This window comes from Oppia nitens, unplaced genomic scaffold (assembly GCF_028296485.1).
Source record: "Oppia nitens isolate AA-2021 unplaced genomic scaffold, nextdenovo-longstitch-racon4-pilon3 scaffold4_pilon_pilon_pilon, whole genome shotgun sequence".
Classification (NCBI taxonomy): Eukaryota; Metazoa; Arthropoda; class Arachnida; order Sarcoptiformes; family Oppiidae; genus Oppia; species Oppia nitens.
The window spans coordinates 6,498,082-6,522,439 of NW_026533232.1; the positions used below are offsets into that span (position 1 = coordinate 6,498,082).

A 24,358-nucleotide genomic window follows, 5' to 3' on the forward strand; every position below is an offset into this window, starting at 1 on the left:
TAATATATTTTTATTAATATTATATTGTTTATTTCATACAAGTTATTTCACTGCCATATACATTGTGTTAAAATTATTTGAAAATACAATAGTTTTGACACAATCTTTAAATATAATATAATACAAAATTTCATAAATATATTTCAATAATATTTTTAATGTTTAATCACAACTCAATGTATATAAATTAAATTTTTGCTTCAAATAAGGTTTTGATAATATTTCAAAATTTGACTTAGAATCTCATCAAATTATGACTTTAAATTATGTTTAAAATAAAACAATACAATTTGTTATGTAATTTACATAAATTGCAATTAAATAGAATAATTAAATTATAAAAATCTTTAAATAAATGTAAATTAAATTTTATTAAAGGCAATGAATATTTGTCCGAACATATAATTATTTGAAACAAAAATTTTATTTATTTTACAAAATTATAATAGGATTACAATTTATATATATATATATATATATATATACATATATAAATAAAAGCACACAAAAATCATAGCTATTATAATAATATAAATTTTATAATAGCTTTATTTATTAATCATATATTTAACTTACATCAATAGGAATGCATAACATTATTATTGTTTTATTACTTTTATAATATTTTTATTACATAAATAATTGGACGGACGTTATCTCTATTTTTTTATTGATTAATATTATAACAATAATTCAATAAAATTTTTTGTCATGTAAATAATTTTTTTAAATATTTTAGTATTTTTTCATTCAAAACATGATTTCATTATTTTAAATAATTGATATATCAATGAACAACAATCATTGTTTATCATTTAAAAAATCATTTAAACAGTTTAAGGCATAAAATACTCATAATTGATAATAAATAAATGATTAACATATTGTAATTTATGTTTTAAACATTATTTACTTTTTTTAAATAAATGTTTTTTAAATACTATTGTTATTTAAACTTATACTTTCATTTTTACCCTATATATAATTTTAATGTTTAAGTACTAATTTTATAGTTAATATTTATAATTATATGTTACTAATAGTTATATTTCTAACTATTGTATATATTCTACTGTATTATTGTATATATATAATAGTAATTTATAAGCATTATAATAACCTAATAATCAAAAGATACAATATTATAGACACAAAAGATACATGTTTTACTATTATTTAATTAGTATTATGTATTATTATATGACAATTATAATTTATAATTTTTATGGACATATTTGTTTAAATTGATATATTGTATGATATAATTATTGTATTGTATCATATAATAAAATATGAAATTTGTTCATTTTCACAATGTGTCAACAATTTGGTAAAATGTAAGTCTTATATAGTTATAAACATTTCAATAAAACCCAATTTTAATATTTAATATTTAATATTAAAATAAAATATATTATAATTGGGTTGTATTTTATTGTTAATTTGACACAAATATTATTTAAATTTTGCTCAATTAACGCATTTTATGTTAGCACAAACTCAATTTAAAATGTTATTAAAAATGATTAACAAGTGCATTAATGAGCAAGGTCACTTTCATATGCCAACTAAACAATGATTGTGAAATGTGGTCAATATATGTTTGCTTAATAACAAAACAACGACAATAAACAGTAAATCAAATCACTTTTATTTAAAATATCAATTATGATTATTTATATTTTAAAAAGATGATTCATATTTTTATAATAAATATTTACTGTAAAAATTTTAATTTAGAAATCTATTAAATAAATGAAATAAATGAAATATACGGTAAATTTAAATATATATTTCACACATTTCTCACCACTGTTTAGTACAGTTGTCTCAAAAAAGTTTACCAAATTTTTACACAATTGTCTTTCGTTATTATTATTACTTTAAAAGATGACAACAAAATTTTAGTATATTTATCTTATATATAATTTATAAACAAACTTTTATGAAATTAATTTTGAATTTATTTATCTTAAAATGAGCACCAAATGAAGGAATCCTTTCAATTATATACATTTCAAATCTTTCAATACTTTTTTAATTTCATATATCTTTAATTATGTGTTTACATGATTTAAAAATACCAACCATAAGTTTATGAAAAGGTAATGATTAACTATAATAGATATGAATAATTATATATAGAAATTATAGATATATATAGTATATAGTATTTGATGAAATTATAATTGAGTTTTTAAGAGCAGATCCTTATATTTTAAAAAGAAACTACAATTAAAATGACATTTTGAGCACAATTTGGGTCTAATTATGGAATGTTTTATAATGTATAGAGTTTTGTCAACGGGATTACAATTATTATCACATAAATTAAATTTAATACATAATTATGATAATAAAAATAATACAGTATTGATATAAGTAATTCTTTAATAAGATTTAAAGCAAAATACTAGAGTTAATGTAAAATTAAGAATTAATTTAAATTGTAAATAAAAGCACCAAAAACTAAGAGATAATAATCATAAAAGATTTTACTTATTTTCTCTTAAAAAGATAATTAAAAATTTGATTAAAAAATATATTATTATTATTAAGTAACTATATTTTATTTTTAAAATGATTTTTATAAGTAAATAGATAACGTCATTGAATAAAACAGATATTTAACAACTCAAAAAACTAATTTAATAACAAATCATATTAAACGTATATTAATATTTAAAATGTTTGAAATAACATTATTTTAAACATTTTGCATAGACATAGACAGCAATTAAAATTTAAGAAGTTATAATAAATTTGATACACTTAAAAACAAATAGACTAAATAAGACTAATAAAATTGGTCCATGGTTAATTTGAACAATTCATTAATATTTAAATGAAATGTGCTAGTGGATATAAAACAAAATCAACTAAAAACAAATTGATTTTAATAGATGGCGCATAGTAACTTACAAAAATAAGTTATCAATAATAAACTACTATAGATATAACAAATGCACTAAAGTAGACCATTCAATACACCATTTATTAAAATCAAGATTTTGTTTTTAAAGTTGAAATTGTTTTAAGTATTTTAGTCCCAACTTTAATATACCATAAATTTAATAGTAAAAAATAAAAATAAAATTTATTTTACGAAAAATGATATGTCTTTCTTGTTTTTTTTTTGAATTCTTGTTTTGATAAAATTGTCTAAGAATTCACATAATTATATCACTTTTAGTTATCAAATTGATAATATAAATAGTCATTAATTAAAACTATTGTGTTATATGTATATTATTTTATAAATTAAAATATATATATGGAATGTTATGCCTTAAACTAACAAATGTAACAATTAGGTGGGTTATGAGCAATTAAAAATAGTCATATCAATTTAAATAGATGTGACCATGGTAGTCAAAATGGAAATTTATATATTCACCAAAACTTTAAAGTTATTTTAAATAATGACTAATAAATCGATATACATATCAAGAAGATAGTTATTTTATGTATTAAATTTTTAGGCAATTTATTTACATTTTAAAAAACAAATTATCTACTTATTGGGCTCATTGTCCATTAAAATAATTAAATTAATTAAAATTCAATTTATTGTTAGTATTAATACTGCATAAAATAACTTCAAATAATGTGACACAAATATAATGAATTTCATTATTCTTCATCAATTATATTGATTATTATTATTATTACTATTATTATTATTACTATTGATTATTATAGTAATTGTTATTAGATTAAATGAGATGTTTTCAAATCATCAATATCATTCACGTGAAACCTATTTTGCCAATAAAGAAACAAAAAATATACATTAATTATTTTAATATAAAATATAGATATAAATTTAGACTATTTTGCAATTAATTTATAGTTCTCTACCAAATAAAAAGTACTTAACTTAATAAAGTGTTTGCTAACATAATCAAAATGTAAATATAGTTTATAGATATATTTAAGGTAACAGATGGGCATTATTTGAATAAACAATTATAATAAATAAAATAACAATTTAATTATGTTAACAAAATAAATTTATAATAAATAATATTAATAAAATCTTAATACATTCAGAATAAATTAAATCAATTTTGATAATAATTTTTTTTTTGAATACAGTAGAAGCTCTCAAATAATAGGACAGGGAGGAGATGGAGTAACTATGTATACAAATCATTATTTATAAATTAATATATAATAAAAAAAATAATAGGAATATAATATAAATAAATTGATTAAACTAATATTAAATCTATACAGTATTTGAAAAAACAGTTTAAAATTATATTTGAAAATTAATTCAATGGTAGACTTATAGACTAACTATACTTTACTAACAGATCGGCAAAAACAAGAGTCTCTCTACTGTACTCATATCTGTACGCTAAGCACCCATAGATGTGTGATCATTGGGTGTACAGTGTATTAAATGATATAATGTTGTGATCTTACAGTGCAATTAAGTTGTAGTAGTTGTTGGTCTGCCATCTTATTCTTGGCGTATTCAATCCTCATCCCTCCGCGGTCTGAGGAAAACAATACATATGATTGAAGTGCATTCATTGCATGTGACGCTAAGCGCACGTCCTATTGTGAAATTACCGACAAATTATTATAACTTTTTCAACAAATTAAATAAATGTTTAACTGATTTAATCACTGGACACTCTCTAACTTCATCACCTATTGTTTTTAAGATGTCTAAGAATAATATATCTCTTATTTGATTATCATTTATATTATTTTAGATAATTAATTGAATTTGAAAAGCTATTGACATTTTACGGGTAAATAAAGATAGACTGCGCTTAACTACTAGAAAACAACAAAATTAAACTAAAAACATGTAAAAAATAAAGTAAAATAACAAAAACACGATTTTCTACTTAATTATAGATTTGTATTTTGAGAGCTTATTTTTGTAGAAAATAAGGGAAATGGAGGACAAACAGAGTAAAAATAAAGGGATATAAAGTAATGAAATAATGAATTGGTGATGAAAATAATGGTAGAGTGAAGTGATGGGTGATTTAGTGTAAAAAATATAATGGTGTATACCGTGTACTCAACGAAGGCAACAGGTGCTCCTCCCTTGTTATGCATCCGTAAGCGACAAAATCCTGGGAAACTGTTCAACACATGACATATGATATGATAACGATTTACAACACAGACTTTTATAGTATTTGTTAAGTCATATTAAACAACAAAATGAATTATTTGGTTTGCAATTTGATTATTATTTATGAAAGTTATGGTTTAAAACTGGTTGACTCTATACCTCCCAAATAGGTCTTTGAGTTCTTGTTCTGAGACATATTGTCCCAAATTGGCTACAAATAGTGTAGAACATGGAGGGGTTGAACAGTTTGAAGTCGCCGAACCAACAGGACTGGCTAAAGCAGGACTAGTGGCCACTAAATGCTGTGGTGGTATAGCTGCATGAATTGCTGCCTGACTGGCCAGGGCTGCCGCGTGACTGATAGGATGCGGTACTGCCAACTGTGGCTATAGTAGTAGATATAGATATGATTCAGATTTTTTAACAGTGCATTCAAACTATAACACAACTCATATTATATGTGATATCATGTGGTTTAGTGTGTGGTAACTGTGATAGTGTGTTATGTGATGTATTAAGACCTATCACCTAATACTATACACTACTATAAGCACTTTGATTAAGACAATAGTAGACTATATTGACTACATTAGTATCACTAATAGCTCTATCAGATATACTATCAGACTATCATTTATTAGTTATATAGTGTTAAAGATATCAAGTTTGAGACCATATTGTGTTATTGATTATGTGTTAACATTAATATCTGCATTGAATTAATTTTGTGTTTTCATTTAATTGAAAGACATGTCATGTCATGCAATCTATATTCAATTAAATACATAACAAATACAGAGTGTAAAACCCAAAGGAGTTGTAAATAATGTAAATCACTATAAAAGAGATGAAAGACAATACACCGATTGTGTGATCACAAGTCAAATACAATTGTATATATACTGTATATAATACAAACACTATTAAACATATCAACTGCTAGTATAGCAAAAGTCTGGCAAACTTTATATATAATATTTTTATCTCATATTTGTGTGATATATGTGAGTGTAAGCATGAAAGTGTCATTTCAGGGGATTTCTATTGTCTATTGATTGCTTAGGCTATAAATTAAATAGTTTATGTATATTATGTATATTATACATAATATACAGTATTATTATAATATAATCATTTCATAAACAACACTTCATTTGAATTACCGGTACTAAGGGAAAGACAGATAGAGGGGAGAGACATACAAAAGTGTTACACAATTTACACAATGTGTTAATGAGATATACATTTTAGGGTTAATTTGTTTTTTGTGTGCTTTTTATAATGAGTTGCTTTTGTCAGTGCTTTGGGATCAACGATCAACACGTCTATTATCAGACAAATATTACTTGATATGTATGTCTCTTATAATATTATATTATTTTTTCTATGCAAACAACTATTTATCAATTTTTATTATATTGTATTTAATATATCATTTTTCATAATTTATTTAATATATATTATAAGTAACTCCAGGAAAATATTTTATATATAAAGTTATATTAATATATTAGAGTTTTGTAAAGTTTAACATAAATTCATTTTATTCAATAAATTATATTAAATTTTGATTAAATTTTGCACAATTTTTTATAAATGATTGGTATTAATTAATAATATATGTAATTATTGTATGTATAAATATTGTTTTTGAAAGTTAATTAATAAAGGTGGAATTATTTTGTTGACTGATGTATAACAATTGTTTAGTCACTTGTTATTATTAATAGATACTAACTCAACACATGTATTAGTATACATTAAAATAACAATTTACTTGTTTTTAGTTTTATATTAATATTTACTCCAAAGTTTGATACGTTTGCAAATATAATTGATTAATACATTATATACATACACATAATCACTCGTTTGTCACATAACATAACATATAGTATATTCTGGAAATCATCGAAACTGTCTCTTATAATATATAATAATTAGTGTAAATATTTTTAAAAATAACAACATCATTGATATGTTTTATGTTATAGTAGATTATTGTTGATGTTGTTAAAGGTATGGTCAATACCAACTAACCGGTAACTGGGCGTGAAGTGCCGGGTGCATAATATGAGAGTTGAAAGCAGAGGGCATTTCGGTGAATGACAAGGGATGGTGAGCCCAGCCATCGTGCGCTCCCGAGAACAGTGCGGCTCCCAATTCAACTGTTTTCATAAATAAATATCGCAATTATAAATCAATATAACAAATATGTTATGGTTATGATTAATAATTGTGGTTAACATTTTACAATGATTAATGCTTAAAGACATAAATAACTTACGGCCTGTCAAGGGATGCATAGCCAGAGCAGGATGTGTTGCCAATGCTGGGGGTGACGATTGTTGCTTAGGTTTACTCACTTTGGTATTACTTTTGGCAAACTCTAGACGTATGGTTTGCGGCAAATCGGGATCGAAACGGATTCCTTGCTGTAGAATAAAAACAATGACAAAAACGGATTAATTTATTTATTTTTAATAATCAAACAAACAATCAGTATATTTTAGATATTAATATAAAGTTTCATTTGTTTTAGTAGAAATATTTGGGTTTATTGTATACAGTATGTGGAAAATAAATTGATAATGAATAATGAAATGGGGATAAACATTGAAGGCATTGATATAAAAGTATTTAAGCGGACAATCTATAAATAAAGTAAACCAACAATCAATAAAAATTAAGAAACACTGTCTTCTATTTACTGTATATACTGTATATAAACTACTGTTTCCTATAATATATCTAAAAAATAAACTTATATAAAACATTTTCTATATCTTTTAGTTTACAAAACAATTTATATTAGAGTTAAGCTTTTATTTTGATGTTATGTGTGTTGGAAATCCTTTTGGGACGTCAACTAAAATGACAAATAAATTCAGTGCCCAAACATTTCTCTTTTCACTTACTTGTAAATCTTGTTTAGCGGCCTCAGCACCGGCACGGGTTGAAAAAGTAACGAATCCAACGGGCTGTCAGACAAACAAATAACAATATTTTACAGATCAGACAAACAAAATAATGCTCTCAAAAGTGTTTATATATAAAAAATATAATAAATAAAAATTGCCAACATTTTTATATTGATTAACACATTATATAAAAGTGCATCAATTATTAGGGGACAAACACATTGGTTTGAGACTTACCGATGATGTCTTGCCATTCTTGGACGTCACCTTCAATAGAGAGCCTTCATATCCCTGTCATAACATATTACAACATTTTAGTTAAATAAATACTTCACATATTTTATAATTTTAATTTTTTTTAAACAAATGTAAAAATTTTATATTTTGTTCATTTAAACTGATTTTTATACCTAATTTTAGTTAACGTTCAATTATGTAAAAATGTCAATAAAGATTTTTATTTCTATAATATTTAAACTTTTAAATAATAATTCTCTAAATAATATGATATTACAGTAACTTTTTATTTTAATGTTAAATTTAATGTTGCTTAAGGTTATAACAAATAGTAAAATATAGCAACTTTGCATTATTTTCTTGTTGCTAAAAATATAAAATAATCAATATTTAAATTTTAAAGTATGCATTTTTAATAGTTGAATATTATTGTAAAAATTACTGTAATTTTTGTCACTTATAATATAAATCATATATGATAATATACTATTAATACTTTAAAAAATACCAAAAAATATTGCTAGAGATTTGTATTTAGGCATTTTAAAAATCAACATTTTATTTATATTTTAATTTTTATAATTTATTTTCTATTTATGAACATTAATGTAAATGATTTCGATTTTAAAAGAAACTACTATTATGATTATTATAAATTTAATTTCTATTAAATATCTATTTATTATATATTTAAAAATATACAATTAACAATTTATATTTGAATCAATTAATTGAATAATATTAATAAAAGATAACACTATACTATATTAAATTTTATCATTAATATAAGCCTAAAGGTTTGTCTAGTTTTTGCAATTTATTGATTCATTTTACAATCCAATTTATAAGTGCTAATATGAATAGAAAATTATAAATTATGACAATAAATATAACCTATTATAAATCTAATATATTATACTGTATGCTAACTACCTGATATAACATGTAAAATATAAGACTAACGCATATATTACTATATTAAACTTAATAATATGTTGTTATAATATACTGAACAGTATATACATTACTGATACTTATAATACTTGGTCTTTATGGGCTGTCATTTATAAAATATATACAAACAGTATGTATAGTATATATTTTGTGGTTAAACACAGCTTTTTCATTGTTAACTGTCGCTATAAATGATGTGCTTTTATTGAAATTTCTATTATTAATGCATATATTTATAGTCTATTTTTTGGTCAAAAAAACATTTTCATGTGTTATAAAAACATACTGTAGAAGTGTATATTGTAACCATCAATACCTTATAAGCTCTAAAAAGCAGATATAACTCCCTGGGCTTGGCGTCCATCGGCAAACCGCTGACAAATAGTGTTCTCACCTGCAATCGTACAAAAGATATATTTATTAGTATATATATAGTTAGCATAATATAGATTATATAATAATATATAACATTAATATAATTGTTTATAAAAAATAGATTAAAATTTTGAGCTCTCTTTCTCTCTCTCTCTCTCTCTCTCTCTCTCACACACACACACACACACACACACACACACACACACACACACATAAACACACATTCACAAACACACACACGCATATAATCTATATATATAGTTTTGTTTATAAAATAGATCACAATTTCTATGGAAACATTAGATACATACACATATACTTTTTTATATTAAATGTCTATCTATTCACTATTATTGTAATATTTAATAAATAAAGAAAAATAATGATTTCAAAGCAAAAGAAAAATATACAAAATTATTGTATATAAATGTGAAAAATACCACATATATTATACTATAGTACTGTTAATATTTATCAAAGTTTTATATTATATTAGACTTATATTGATTATCAAAATTATATTTTATACAGCATTCAAAATATAAAAAATTATGTTATAATGTTTTTCAAAAATACATTTTTTACACAATACATTATATTATTTTCTTACATTTATAATTAATTTATTATGCAAGAAAAAATATAAATTGATTGTTTGCTAAAAATTCATGCATTTATTTATTAGCTTAATTTATTAGCAATAAATGATGATAATATTTTACAATTACTCAATTAATAAATACAAGAAGTGTATCAATAATCTCATTGAATACTTAAAATTAAATTACATAATTAATGCTATTTTTGTAAACATACAAACGAATACAGTATATTAAACATTAATTTTCATATAATTCATAGAATATTCTATATAATGATTATTATTAGTGAGATATAATTTTCTAAATATATATATATATATATATATATACTTTGTATGTATGTATGTATGTGTTTAATGTTAGGGTTTGCCAACAATATTATGGTTTAAGAAAAAGAAAATTCGCTTAAATTAAAGAGTATTAAGAATAGAATACAGAGAGAGAAGTCAATAAGCATTTACTCGTTTATAGCAATATTGTGTACTAAAGCTTTTGGAAATCTTTTATATATTGCTATCTTATATAGAAAACTACTAAACGATTGTAGTCTTTATATGAAAAACAAAGGCCTCAAAGCACTGATTTTTTTGTATAGACTTATATACATTATTTTATATATAATATATATATATATATATATAAAGAACACGATTTTTGATACCAAAATATTAACAAAAGTGGTCCAAAATGAACGGGATATTGGTTTTCGCTATTATTTGCTTTAATATTAGCAGTGGATTGTACTCAACACTCATATAACAATCATATAATGGAAGTAATGTCTTATTGAATAGCATTTGTAAGCCACAAAAAACAACCAATAAATACAAACATTTTTAATTTACATTACAAAAAGTAATTTTCAGTTGTCATGAAATATTATTTTTAAATTTTCATTAATTTTTAGTTAATATATTTAAAACGTTGTTTGCATATTAATTAATTTCTATAAATACAATTATATTTAATCAATGGATAAATCAAATTTTTATTTATTATTCAAATTATTAAAACATTTCATTCCCAATACTTAATACGTTAGTTATATTACACTACTTTCAAATGTCATTAACTACCGGTGTATGTTTAATCAGACAATTTATGTCTAATTTGACAATTTTTAAGGGTTCATAAAATACCTATATTATCATTAAAGTAAATTTATATCAAACACACAAATAACTAAACACTTTTATTACATAAATTAAATAAATATTGAAAAATAATCAAATATAAAGATTTCTCAAAAAAGAAGTGATCAATCAATACATAATAAAGTTATTATTATTATTGTATATCTATTATGATTCAAATATTAAATATATTTTTATGTTGCTATCCATAGTATTTTCATCTGTTATAACAATAATAACTATTATTAATAATATCAATGATATTGTAAGATAAATGTTACAATAAATATTTAGTTACTTAACAATGTAAACTGTATTTACTATACATAGATTATTTTTAAAATATTATATATATTGTTATTTTTATATATTTTATCGAATATTTTAAATCAAATATTATAGAAATTATATTTATTTCATTTATTTTCTAATATTTAAAACAATGCTAAACTAAAATTTATATTTTTATTAAATATAACATAATTATAATTTATTTGTATTATTTTGAATCTACTGTTAAAATAACCACAAAAAAACTTTTTAAGTTATTAATGGATATAATTTATATATTAGTCTTTTGCCATCATTAGGATTGTTTGAAAAGGAGAGCACAAAACAAACGGTAAAAACATTGACACACAAAACAATAATAATAATAATAATAATAATAATAATTGTAATAATAATAAAAATGTTGTGCAAATTGAATAAAAACAGTATAACTGTTATATACATAATAAGTGCTTTGTTTTAAGCTATGTTTGTTTGGTAAACATTTGTAACTAACTGTTCCTATTTTTTTTCTACCGTTTCTTATGAACACTGGATTTAATAGTGTAGTCAATGTTAGAGTAAATGAGACTGGGATGAGATGGCAGGTATTTATTAATATAATTATCGTTTAGACAGTACGGGTCGCTACTATCCATTGTTTGGTGTATAATATCATCGATATATGTATTGCGTGTCTGTATGTCTGTTACCAACATTTGTTGGTTACTATGCCATCAAAGTCTTGACAAACACTAAGCAATTGTATGTCTGTATAAATGTGTTTCTCAATCATCTGCTCCGTCCCTATGGTAACAGCAATGAGTTGTATGACTGCTCTCACCTATCGATCCAAACCAATGCCGGAGACCCTCAGGTAAACAGTCGGTTAGATATATATATATATATGCGATGAGGGATATGGATGTCGACTACATTCAAACAATACTCACCTCAACTATATTACATGATTTATATAATTAAAAATACCACAAATACTTTTTATCTTTATCTTTCATTGTTTAAATAATATTTTTATCACACATTTTATAATTTGTATTATTATATAATATCATATAATAGTATTACAAAATAGTCATTATTGATTAATCAATCAATTTTAATTTTAATAAATTTAATAATTTACATAATAATAGTAAATTTTAGTTTTTATTAATTGTTTTGAATAATTTAATATAATACACAAACATACAATACATATACATATATATTGTACATACAGTATAATATAATATAATATAATATATTAATACATACAGAGAGATAAATCAATGAAAATAAGTAACAAACTATAAAAATCTATAGAAATAAAACATAAAATTCTTTTTTCAAAAAAAACTGATTGAAACCACAAATTCATTTCAATAGTTATTTACTATGTTTTGGTCACATCTTTCTCTATCATCAAGTTTTGGTCTCAAAATATTTCAATTTACTTATTAAGTCTATTATTTTTTAAATTTTTCATATGATTAACTATTTGTCAAAAAAATAATAATAATTATTATTATTATTTAATGTTAATATAAATATTTTGATCACAAAAAGCATAAATAAGACAGAAATCGATATCAAATACAGGATTTTATAACATTGAGTGATAAGCCGTGAGCTAAAAAACGATGCTTTTGTAATGTCTTATCGTAAGCCTATTAGTATTGCTTTTAGCATATATTTTATATACAGTATAATTTTAAATAATAAATCATTTTACAAGTTAGAGCTCATATTAAAAGCAAATAAAAATGTTATTTATTGATATTAAACAGATATATTTTATAACTTAGCTAAATATAAATATGACTTAATTAAACAAAACAAAAAATCAACTCATTTGACACTTATATGAAAGTCAAATATAGATAATCTAAGTTATATTAACAAACATAGAAAACTAAAATAATATGTTGCATAAGTAACATAACTATCATATACGCTATTATTAATAAAATAACTTAATATATTTTACATTAAAATTAATTTCTTCATATATACATATATTTTCTTAAATATTTATATATTTATACTGTATATTAATATTATATAAGCTTTGCAGTATATGAAATTTTCTACAGATTATAATCGATATGTATTATAAATAATATGACACTAAAATGCTTTTAATACTATTTTACTATAGTTAGACAATCATAAATACTTTTCTTTTTGAATTAAATCTTGTAAATAATTTATATTGTACTGTATATTGTATATTATGATTATAATACAAAAATTTATAAAATTATAATGATTCATTTATATCTTAAGTTAAAGAAAATATTAATGTTCAAAAGTAAATAATCAAAATATAAAATAATACTAAAAATATTAATCAAAATATCAATAATAATTATAACATTAGTATTTATTTATGAATAAATTATATGTCAATTAGTTTTCTGATAAAACTATTTCTTTAGCTGTTTTTTGTGAACAATAATTGGTTTTGACTTTTGATAAAGTAATGTCAACTATTCAAGTGTTATATTGTAACTAATACAGTGTTTTTTCACTTACATTTGTATTGTAATGAAAAATAGAAATAATAGTTGAATTAGAAAGAATAGTTAATAATAGAAATTTAGTAAAAAATGACATTGTTTAATTATATTGCAATATATATTAATGCAATATATATTATTTATAATGTATGATCAATACATATTGTACTTACAATTATATTGTATGATAAGATTTATATATTACTATAGGGTATTGTATTTGAAAATTAATTTAAATGATGACGTTTTATTACTAAAAGAAAAACTCAATTATCAATATTTATATTAGTATTTCACTTGTATTTGACAATATATATAATAATATATATTTTATAATATTTGTGAGCTATTAATATTAAGTCTAATCTCATGTAACCACAAAATTAAGAAATTTATATATTTTTTTAATCGTTTACGAAGTATTAGATATTAATTTCAATTTCCAAGAAAATGTTTTACACTAGAAAATGATTTAAATTATTTGGATATACTGTAACAATAGAATAATAATATATCTAAATTCATTGAAAATTATAGGTTTCAATTTTCATAAAATATGATTATATATATCATATAAAGTATATGTAGCTAATCAATCAATTGTCTATTTATTTAGAAACAAACATTAAGAAATAAGTCATTTTCTTAATGTTATGATAAATGTTTGAAATAATTTTCTAATAATACAATCATATATTTTTATGAGTTTATGATAAATGATCTCAAAAAATAGATTATTTTTAATATATTCTTATAAAAATATTTAAAGTTTGAAATAATCAATAAAATGTATTTTACAATTTAATTTATTTGTAATATGTTAAATATCAATATTATTAAATTTAGCTATTGCTAAATAAAAATTCATTAATATTAAAATTTTTAAATAGTATTTTTATTTTTATTTAAAATAATTTTTTTAAAAGATTTGCATATATTATAAAGTTTAATTAATTTTGATAGTTTATTCAAAAGTTATTAAAAAGACAAAAACTATAGTTTTGATAAATTTTTTATTACGATTACAACCATAATTGAATAAATAAACATTTGTATAACACTTCATTAATCAGGAAAAATAAAATTTTTTAAATATTTGTCTTATTATTATATTAAAATTATAGTCATAATATAAAATAAAATAATAAATGTTAAATGATTTAAATATTCTTGATTTTAGATTTAGATTTTTATACTTTGAATATATCAAAACAAATGATAATACTTTTAACAAAACTCTCATTGTATACATATTGTATATAATGCTAACATTTAATTAAAATTTTATGAATTCCATAGCGTATGCATTTTGTATATGTTTTTTGCTATAAATTACACGAAACTACAGTATAATGTTTGTTTGTAGTCATACATTATATAACTTATACACAGTTTATATGATGCATATATTATAGGTAAAAATGCCATTCAAAGAATGTAAATAATAATTAACTGAAAGTGAATTCAAAATGTATTTGACATACAATGAGAATATATATGAATATTTCACATATTCTTACTGTTATGCTTTGCAATGACATAACAACTTCATTGCCGTTAAAAGTCTACATAAACTACATTTGCAACGCTATTATAATCTAAAAGTCATATTCAATGTGCTATAAAGACAAACAGGTAATGCATTCTCTATTATATCGTGTTTTTGCTAAATTAAATGCAAAAAACAATAATAAGTAAAGATATAATGTCCAGACTAGAGACTATATTTTTATATTATACAGTACTACAGTATAAACCGATATATATATATATAAAGTCATATAATGTAAGTGAAGTGAAGTGAAAATCAATAAACATAATATTAAACCGCAATATATTAAAGAGCGACAAAAATTATTATTATTATTTTTATCACTGAGTTTTCTTTTAATATTTTTTCAAATATTACTATTTTTTATAAAATATATTTTTATATACAGTATTTAATAACATTTTATAATAGTAAAAATTATTTTTAAAATATATTATTTTTAAGTTAATATACAATAATAAATTTCAAAATATGTAATTCAAAATTATAAATTAAGTTTTATAATAGACAAATTTGTTATAATAAAATTATAAATCTTTACATTTGATATTTTTAAATAATTGAATAACAAAATTACTCATAAACACAATTTTACCACAAAATTGAACAATTTTTTAAATTTTTTAAATTGCATTATAAACAAAATTGAGTATAAATTTGAAAATTATGAAATTAACTTTAAATTAACTAAAAAATAACATTAAATATTATTAATTGGAATATTGTACTTATAAAGTAATTTTATGGTATATATAAAAAATACAAAAGATTTTAAATTAACATTTATTTGAAATATTTATGTTATTGACTCTGTCAACAATAATAATAATTTTGAATAGAAATGACATAAATTGAATTTTAACTCATTATATTTAATAAATTCTTTAAATATTATAAAAACAAATTTATATTTTTATATAAATTGTATCACCATATAAAATGTGTATATATATATATTGATAGGGAAAGTTCCTAAAAAACTTTTTTTAATAAGTTAGATTTAGATTTTAAATTATTAATTAATTATGGGATTTTATTATATTAATTTATAATAATAAAACATTAATACATTAAAAATTTTGAGATTTTATAAACAACGAAAAAACAAAATAAACATTTCATTTCATTAACAGATTCTTTAAAAGAAGATTTTAGAAATTTCCTATTTTAAAAATACCTTTATTTCCAATCTATAGAAATTGTATTAAATTTTATTATTATAAATATCTATATACTCTATTTTGCTTTTTCATTCTCATCTATTTTTGGTAAAACGTGAAATATGTTTTTTATTATGAAGACACAAACACACACACACACACATACACAGACACAGACACAAACACAAACACAAACACAAACACAAACACAAACACAAACACAAACACAAACACAAACACACACTAATACATACACATACACACATACACACATACACACATACACACATACACACATACACACATACACACATACACACATACACACATACACACATACACACATACACACATACACACATACACACATACACACATACACACATACACACATACACACATACACACATACACACATACACACATACACACATACACACATACACACATACACACATACACACATACACACATACACACATACACACATACACACATACACACATACACACATACACACATACACACATACACACATACACACATACACACATACACACATACACACATACACACATACACACATACACACATACACACATACACACATACACACATACACACATACACACATACACACATACACACATACACACATACACACATACACACATACACACATACACACATACACACATACACACATACACACATACACACATACACACATACACACATACACACATACACACATACACACATACACACATACACACATACACACATACACACATACACACATACACACATACACACATACACACATACATATACATATACATATACATACACACACACACACACAATTACATACACATACACATTAAATCGTTTTCACAAAAATAATAACCAAAAAATCTAAAGAGTGGATGAGTACTATTACTACTGCTTTTAGTCACTGAAATACTTGAGACTAAAAGTCATCGCTAACTCTCCTTATGTTTGCATTACATCCATAATCTGAAAAACTTACATCACTTATAGATATTATATCACAAAAAAGTGTTGAATAAAAATGTAATGTTTGATGTGTGTGTAAATAACATATTCAATACAATTATTAAGAAAGTTTGACACAATAAGTTTGATATTTTTAAAATAAAATGTTGAGAATCATTAAAAAAAAAATTCATTACAAATATCAATGTTATTTTACATTTTATAACTTAAATGACTAAAAAATTGAATAATTCATTTTTTAAATGCCAACATTTTATATAACTCCTAAATTTTCAAACATCAATAAAGAAATACTGAAAGAAAAATAAAAACTCATTATTAAAAAAAGTCACTATAAGTTTATGAATAAAATAAATGTCGTGAAAATATGTATTTATATTCAATGCATTAAATAATAAGATTTTTTGTCTCAATAACACATCAAAACAATACATAAATGCATTGAATCCTTAATTCTCTTGAATTGTGAACTTTTATTAGTATTTTATAGCTTTTTCTTATATTCGCTTATATATGATATACAGTAAGTGATGTCTTAAATGGAGAGCACAGTTGTTATTCAAGAGTTACAACAATTGGCATCAAATCTTATTCAACGATCACATTGTATGAGCCCTTCATTCATCTTATGTCGCTTCTGATGGTCTGATGGTTCATACATTAGCTCACAAACGCTAACCAATTGAGGCAAACCAATAGACAATAAAGTTTGTATGGCATAGACAACAGTGTTTTACAGTGTGTAAGCAGTAGATTATGTGTTGAAACCAGTTAACCAAACCAACTAAACGTTAATTTATAAGTCAGATTCCTCTTTGAATTAATTCAAACAATATATATATATATATATATATATATTATGTGTATATATATTTCACTCAAAGACAATAAAATACAATCACAGCATTTGCTGAAAAACCACAAATAAGCTATTCTTTCATTAAACAATAAATTTTATAAAATTTATTTCCTTAATATTTTAGTTAAATATTCGCAATCATTACACACTATTTCAATTTCAATAATACTTTGAATCAAGTTTTTCAAGTCAATCAACTATTTAATCAATTTGAAAAACAAATTAAATATTATATTAAGCATTTAATTTAATATTATAAAAAAAATAATTACAATTACATATTTTGTTGTTATATTTTCAATCAAAAATATTTTTTTTAAATATTTTAATAATATGATGATGATAATAATAATAATAGGAATAGGAATAGACATCAAATAAAGTTGAAATAATATTGGAAGTTGCCAACTAAAAATTTATTAAATTTTCCGGATAAATACTGTAAATACATTATTTTATTTTATTTTAACCAATTAGAAAAACAATATAATTTTTAAGATAACCTCAGAAATATTCAAAAAATCAAATTCCAAACATTTTATTTTTTTTAAATATAATAAATATCAAATTTATTTAAACAGTTTAAAGTAAATGGAAATAATGTTTATTACAATAAAATAAACAGTAATTTTTTTATATAATTAGTTAATAGATAAAATAAGAATAATTTCCTTGAAACTTCCCAGTAAAGTAAAAAAAATATTTAAAAAAAGAAATTTTATTCTAACTTTAACTATAGTTGATTGTTGATAGATTGTCATATAATAACTGTTTTACTGTTTATTAAATGCAAATTTCAAGACAATATTACACCCATACTTTTATGCCTTTGAAATTAACTTTTAATATAAAACAGTGTTTCTCTATAATTTAATCTATTAATCATATGACATCTAACATATTATTATACTAAATAGTGTTTCAATATAACTAAATATTGTATAATATTTTTAATAACTATTCGTTTATCATATAAAGTAGTTAATACAATATTTGTCTTTAATAATAAATCATATTTATTTAATTCATAGTATATCCAATATTTTATCCTAATATAAATAGACGATAAATTATTTTTTATAAAAATCAATTTAATTAAATCTTTTAAAATCTTTCTAATATTTCAATTAATTTTAATTTAAAGTAAATTGACTCTGTTGAACTAACAGATTAATTTTAAATTAAATTAAAATTAACTATAAATATATATATTATAAATTTATATATACTGTATGATAAAATAAACAAGAAATCTTCTATTCATTTTACTTATAATTTTTTGTTTAAAAATAAATAAAAACATTTTGATGATATAAATATATAACAGTTTCACAATTTTAATTTAAAATCAACAAAATAAAGCACACAATAGTGTATGTCATTTGAAGACATGTTGTGAGATACAGTCTATATTCAATAATAAGACTTTTATTAACTGTTAATACAGTAAATTTAGTGCACATCCCTTACTAGTCATACACTTAACATTCAAAGTGAGAATACCTTACTTTAAATGCTTTTATAATATCGATTTTGTTCACAAAAATTGTTTTTTTTAACATTTATTCTTTCATTGCTTTATGTGTTATATTTTGTGATCAATATCTTTAAAAACTCAAAATTAGTTGAAAAGTTGTTTATGTATTGCCATTAATATTATAATCAAAGTTGTGCTCAAAAATTTTTAAAAACTTGTAAATAATGCAAGTAAAAAGCTTTTGTAGTATTGATTTTAATACTTATTTTATTAATATTTTATGAAATCTAACTGAAATACAAAACAAATAAAAGCTTACATACAGTATATAAATATATGTACCATAAAATAGTTTAACATTTTATCACACATGAATAGTATTATTTAATATTATAACAATGCTAACTAAGATGAGTAAAAAATTGAAATATAAGTTTTTATAATTCCTAGTTTTAATATAAATTCATGTAAATAAATTGATATTATATTAAATTATATACATAAAAATACGGTTTGTTTCCAACCCTGATATTGCAATTTAACTTTAAAAATATAACAATCATTAAATATCTACACAAAATATTATTTTAATCTGAAATGAAAATTATACCAGAAAATTGTCATAAATATAACAATATTGCATATTATCTGTTCAAATGTTTCAAAGATATATTATTATATTTTTAAATATTATATTATTATATTTTTAAATATTATATTATTATATTTTTAAATATTATATTATTATATTTTTAAATATTATATTATTATATTTTTAAATATTATATTATTATATTTTTAAATATTATATTATATAATACAATTTAATTTTTATAAATAAAACGATATAATAGTTTTAAAAAATATATTTTTAATTTATTTATATAGTTATTAAATTATTAATTGTATTATATTTATCATTAAATTATAACTAATAGTTAGTTAGTCATCAAATAGTTGTAAATGAGGCGCCACTCCATCGAGTATTCAAAACTATATTATGAATTAATTATAGTGTTTGCAATCCAAAGGTTTAATACTGAATATTAATGCCATTTATTTTTATTATAATATAATATATTAAATAGTATACAGTATTTGTTTTAAAAGTATTTCACATAACACACGGTGTTTATGACATATATGCAGTTCATTAAGTCCATTGCTATATCCATAAGCATAACTATAGTTTGATGTATATAATAAATATATTATAATTAAATATCTATTATATTAATATATAATATAAACGGTATATATACTATATATACGGTATACTTATTTTGTGTGTATGTGTCGTAAATATTTTTAAAAATATTTTATGTTAAACAAACAAATCACAAATTGTGAATACTATTGTAATATGTGCTATATGTAACTATTGATAAACATAATTTCAAAAAATTCAATGCTTTTAATTATACAATATTGTAAAATATATTAAGAGAATATTATATATTTAATATACAAAAATATACTTTATTTTAAAATAAGGTATGTATCAGAATTTGTTACACCTATTTGTTTCATATTATACATATATATCAAGTTATCTCTAATATAACAAAATTATTTTTCTTTTATTTTTGTATATTTACTTAATATTGTAAAGTACTGTATAATCATGTGTTGTCTATAATATACAAGAAAATTGTTTTGTTTGAAAATACAGTCCATTAATCTCATCTTTTACTCAATGTTTTTATCTTTAGTGTAGTTTTTGACTCTTAAAAGTAAACAATAATTGATACGAATAGTGAAAATAATTGTAAGTGTAAAGTTATACTGTAGTTTGTATAGACTATACTGTATAGTGTATATGTTTTGTGTATAAATTGTGTTTAAAGGTCTTGAGGCCAACAAATTTGTTTTTTGATTTTTGTCTTTAAAATACATTTTTGTTTAACAAAATGACATATACTGTAAATTTGAATGCATTGTGACCGATGACCTGACATACACACCATCACATATACATGAAAGTAATTCACACATGAGATGATGACAACCATCCATACATACCTATGCCTAAAGCATTGTCAATACCAACAACCAGTGCCACTCACCTATCACTTTGAAACTCTCTTTTTTATATTAGTTGATACAAAAGGGATTCAAACAATACATCTCTCTATGTTTTCACCCAATTCTCTAAGCTATACACACAACACATCACAAAGACATCACATTTTTTTTTGTATATAACTTATGTTTTATTACAACAATAAACAGTTTGTTTTTTCTCTTTTTTATATAAAGTATATATAATACTAGTTATATACTAACACTAACTCCATTATATAAAAAACTTTTTTTATAATAATGTTTTTGTAATAACTTTTATTTTTTTCATTCACAGAGTGTGAAACGTTTGTAATGATGTACTTTGAAAAATATAATGTTAGACTACTTGAAAGTGAAATCAACTTTATATTACTTTATCACAAATACAAGTCTCACAATTATCCTATAAAACCACAATCAGTACTTCATTACCGGCTCATTAGCTTAACTCTTAACCCATTAATTAAAATGTTGGTAACAATTGTCTTAAATTTATCTCTTTTCCTAAAGTTATAAACAACTGTCATTTAATTTCATTTAACGAAAAAATATTTTAGTTTTAAAACAATTTTATTATAATACTATATAATTTTTTTACAAATTTGTCAATAAATGATACACAATATGTATAACATATGCAATCAATCTATATTATCAATAGCGGCGAAACGTTAGCATAATAATGACATTTGAATTATAGTTAATACTAATTGCAATAATAGTATTCGTAATAAAAATAAATGTTAATTAATTGAATATAATGTTTGTTGAAAACGGAGAGCTGTTTAAACAAATGTTTGAAAAAGTCCCGGTTATACTCGGGAAGGGCGTATCACTATCACAATCACCATACAGTATGGGGAACTACAAGAGCTGAAAATGCTAATAAAAGTCAAATAATTTATTATTTATAATATTAATTCACAATATTTGACAATATTTGACAATATTTAAATATTTCTTATTATAATTTAATTATTTATTGCAATTAAAAAATATGATTTTTTGGTATTCCTTCAAAATATATTAAAAATGATGTACATTTAAATTGTTAATTTTCGGACAATTATGACATTTTTTGGGAACTCATAAATTATCATTAGAGACAATAGTTGTACAGTTTGTGGTTCAGTCACCTCTATACTGTATTTTAGGTTTATATATATATATTAAATATATATACAATAATATTAGTCAGTTAATTATATGAGGAAACAGATGCCTGTTCAACACTGACACACCTGGGCATCAAATAACAATGACTGATCTCATATAACAGTCATAGTATCAATGCTATGACTAAAATTATACAAAAATTAAATATTATTTTTATTTCATTGATTTTAAATATAGTATTCTTATACTTTTATTTAATTTTTGCAATATATTGATATTATATAATTATATAGTTTTGTTTCTGTAAATAGCAAAACAATAATAAATTTTATTTTTTCAAAATTTTACCTGTATATTGCATTCATTAAATTTCTAATATACAATACATTTGGCAAATTTTAAATCTACAATACAATTGTGTCATATAAATAATAAAAATTTTTACAAAAATGTAATATCAATCACATTTTTGCATACATTAATTTTTAAATTAAAGATAGTTGTAATTGATAGTTAAATAACACTTTACAAATATAGTACTATATTATACAAAATAGTATTTAAAATTTTATATTTCTATTTAGATTATAGTATAGTATAAGTAATAGTCTAACTATTAAAATCAACTAAAATTATATCACAATGTCGTCCAAATGTTTTTTGTTTCTTCCCCTAACATTAGATATCAAAATAATAATATATTTAAATGAATTAGTGTTAAGCGCATCAGTTTTTCACTGACCTCTGCTTTTTTAACTTTATAGACGTCTTTTGTGAATTGTGTCTAAATAGAGGTTAGTTTGACTATAGTTATAGTTTGATAGATTGCTATTAATTAAATTATAAAATAGCATCTCTTTGTTTAACACAAGATTTCATTATAAATTAATGTAATTTGTTTTGCACAACATTTTTTTTAATGAAATGCAAGTAAACTTTGTATTGACATTATCTAAATTAGATTAATATATAATTTTTAATTGCATATAAAATGA

The 24,358-nt window shown here is 21.3% G+C and overlaps 1 protein-coding gene across 1 annotated transcript in view; it reads right to left on the bottom strand.

Moving 5' to 3' along the window:
• Positions 1-3,674: 3,674 nt before the first annotated feature.
• LOC128959878 (RNA-binding protein, mRNA-processing factor 2a-like) overlaps positions 3,675-24,358 on the bottom strand; it is a 32,637-nt gene continuing 11,953 nt past the window's right edge. Inside the window, exons 2-10 of the mRNA XM_054305907.1 lie at positions 9,530-9,607; positions 8,260-8,313; positions 8,020-8,082; positions 7,389-7,536; positions 7,142-7,269; positions 5,261-5,487; positions 5,038-5,107; positions 4,432-4,566; positions 3,675-3,760 (exon numbers count right to left, since the gene is read on the bottom strand). Coding sequence (XP_054161882.1) covers positions 3,746-3,760; positions 4,432-4,566; positions 5,038-5,107; positions 5,261-5,487; positions 7,142-7,269; positions 7,389-7,536; positions 8,020-8,082; positions 8,260-8,313; positions 9,530-9,607 — 918 coding nt within the window. The 3' untranslated portion in view covers positions 3,675-3,745. The remainder of the gene's footprint in view (positions 3,761-4,431; positions 4,567-5,037; positions 5,108-5,260; positions 5,488-7,141; positions 7,270-7,388; positions 7,537-8,019; positions 8,083-8,259; positions 8,314-9,529; positions 9,608-24,358) is intronic.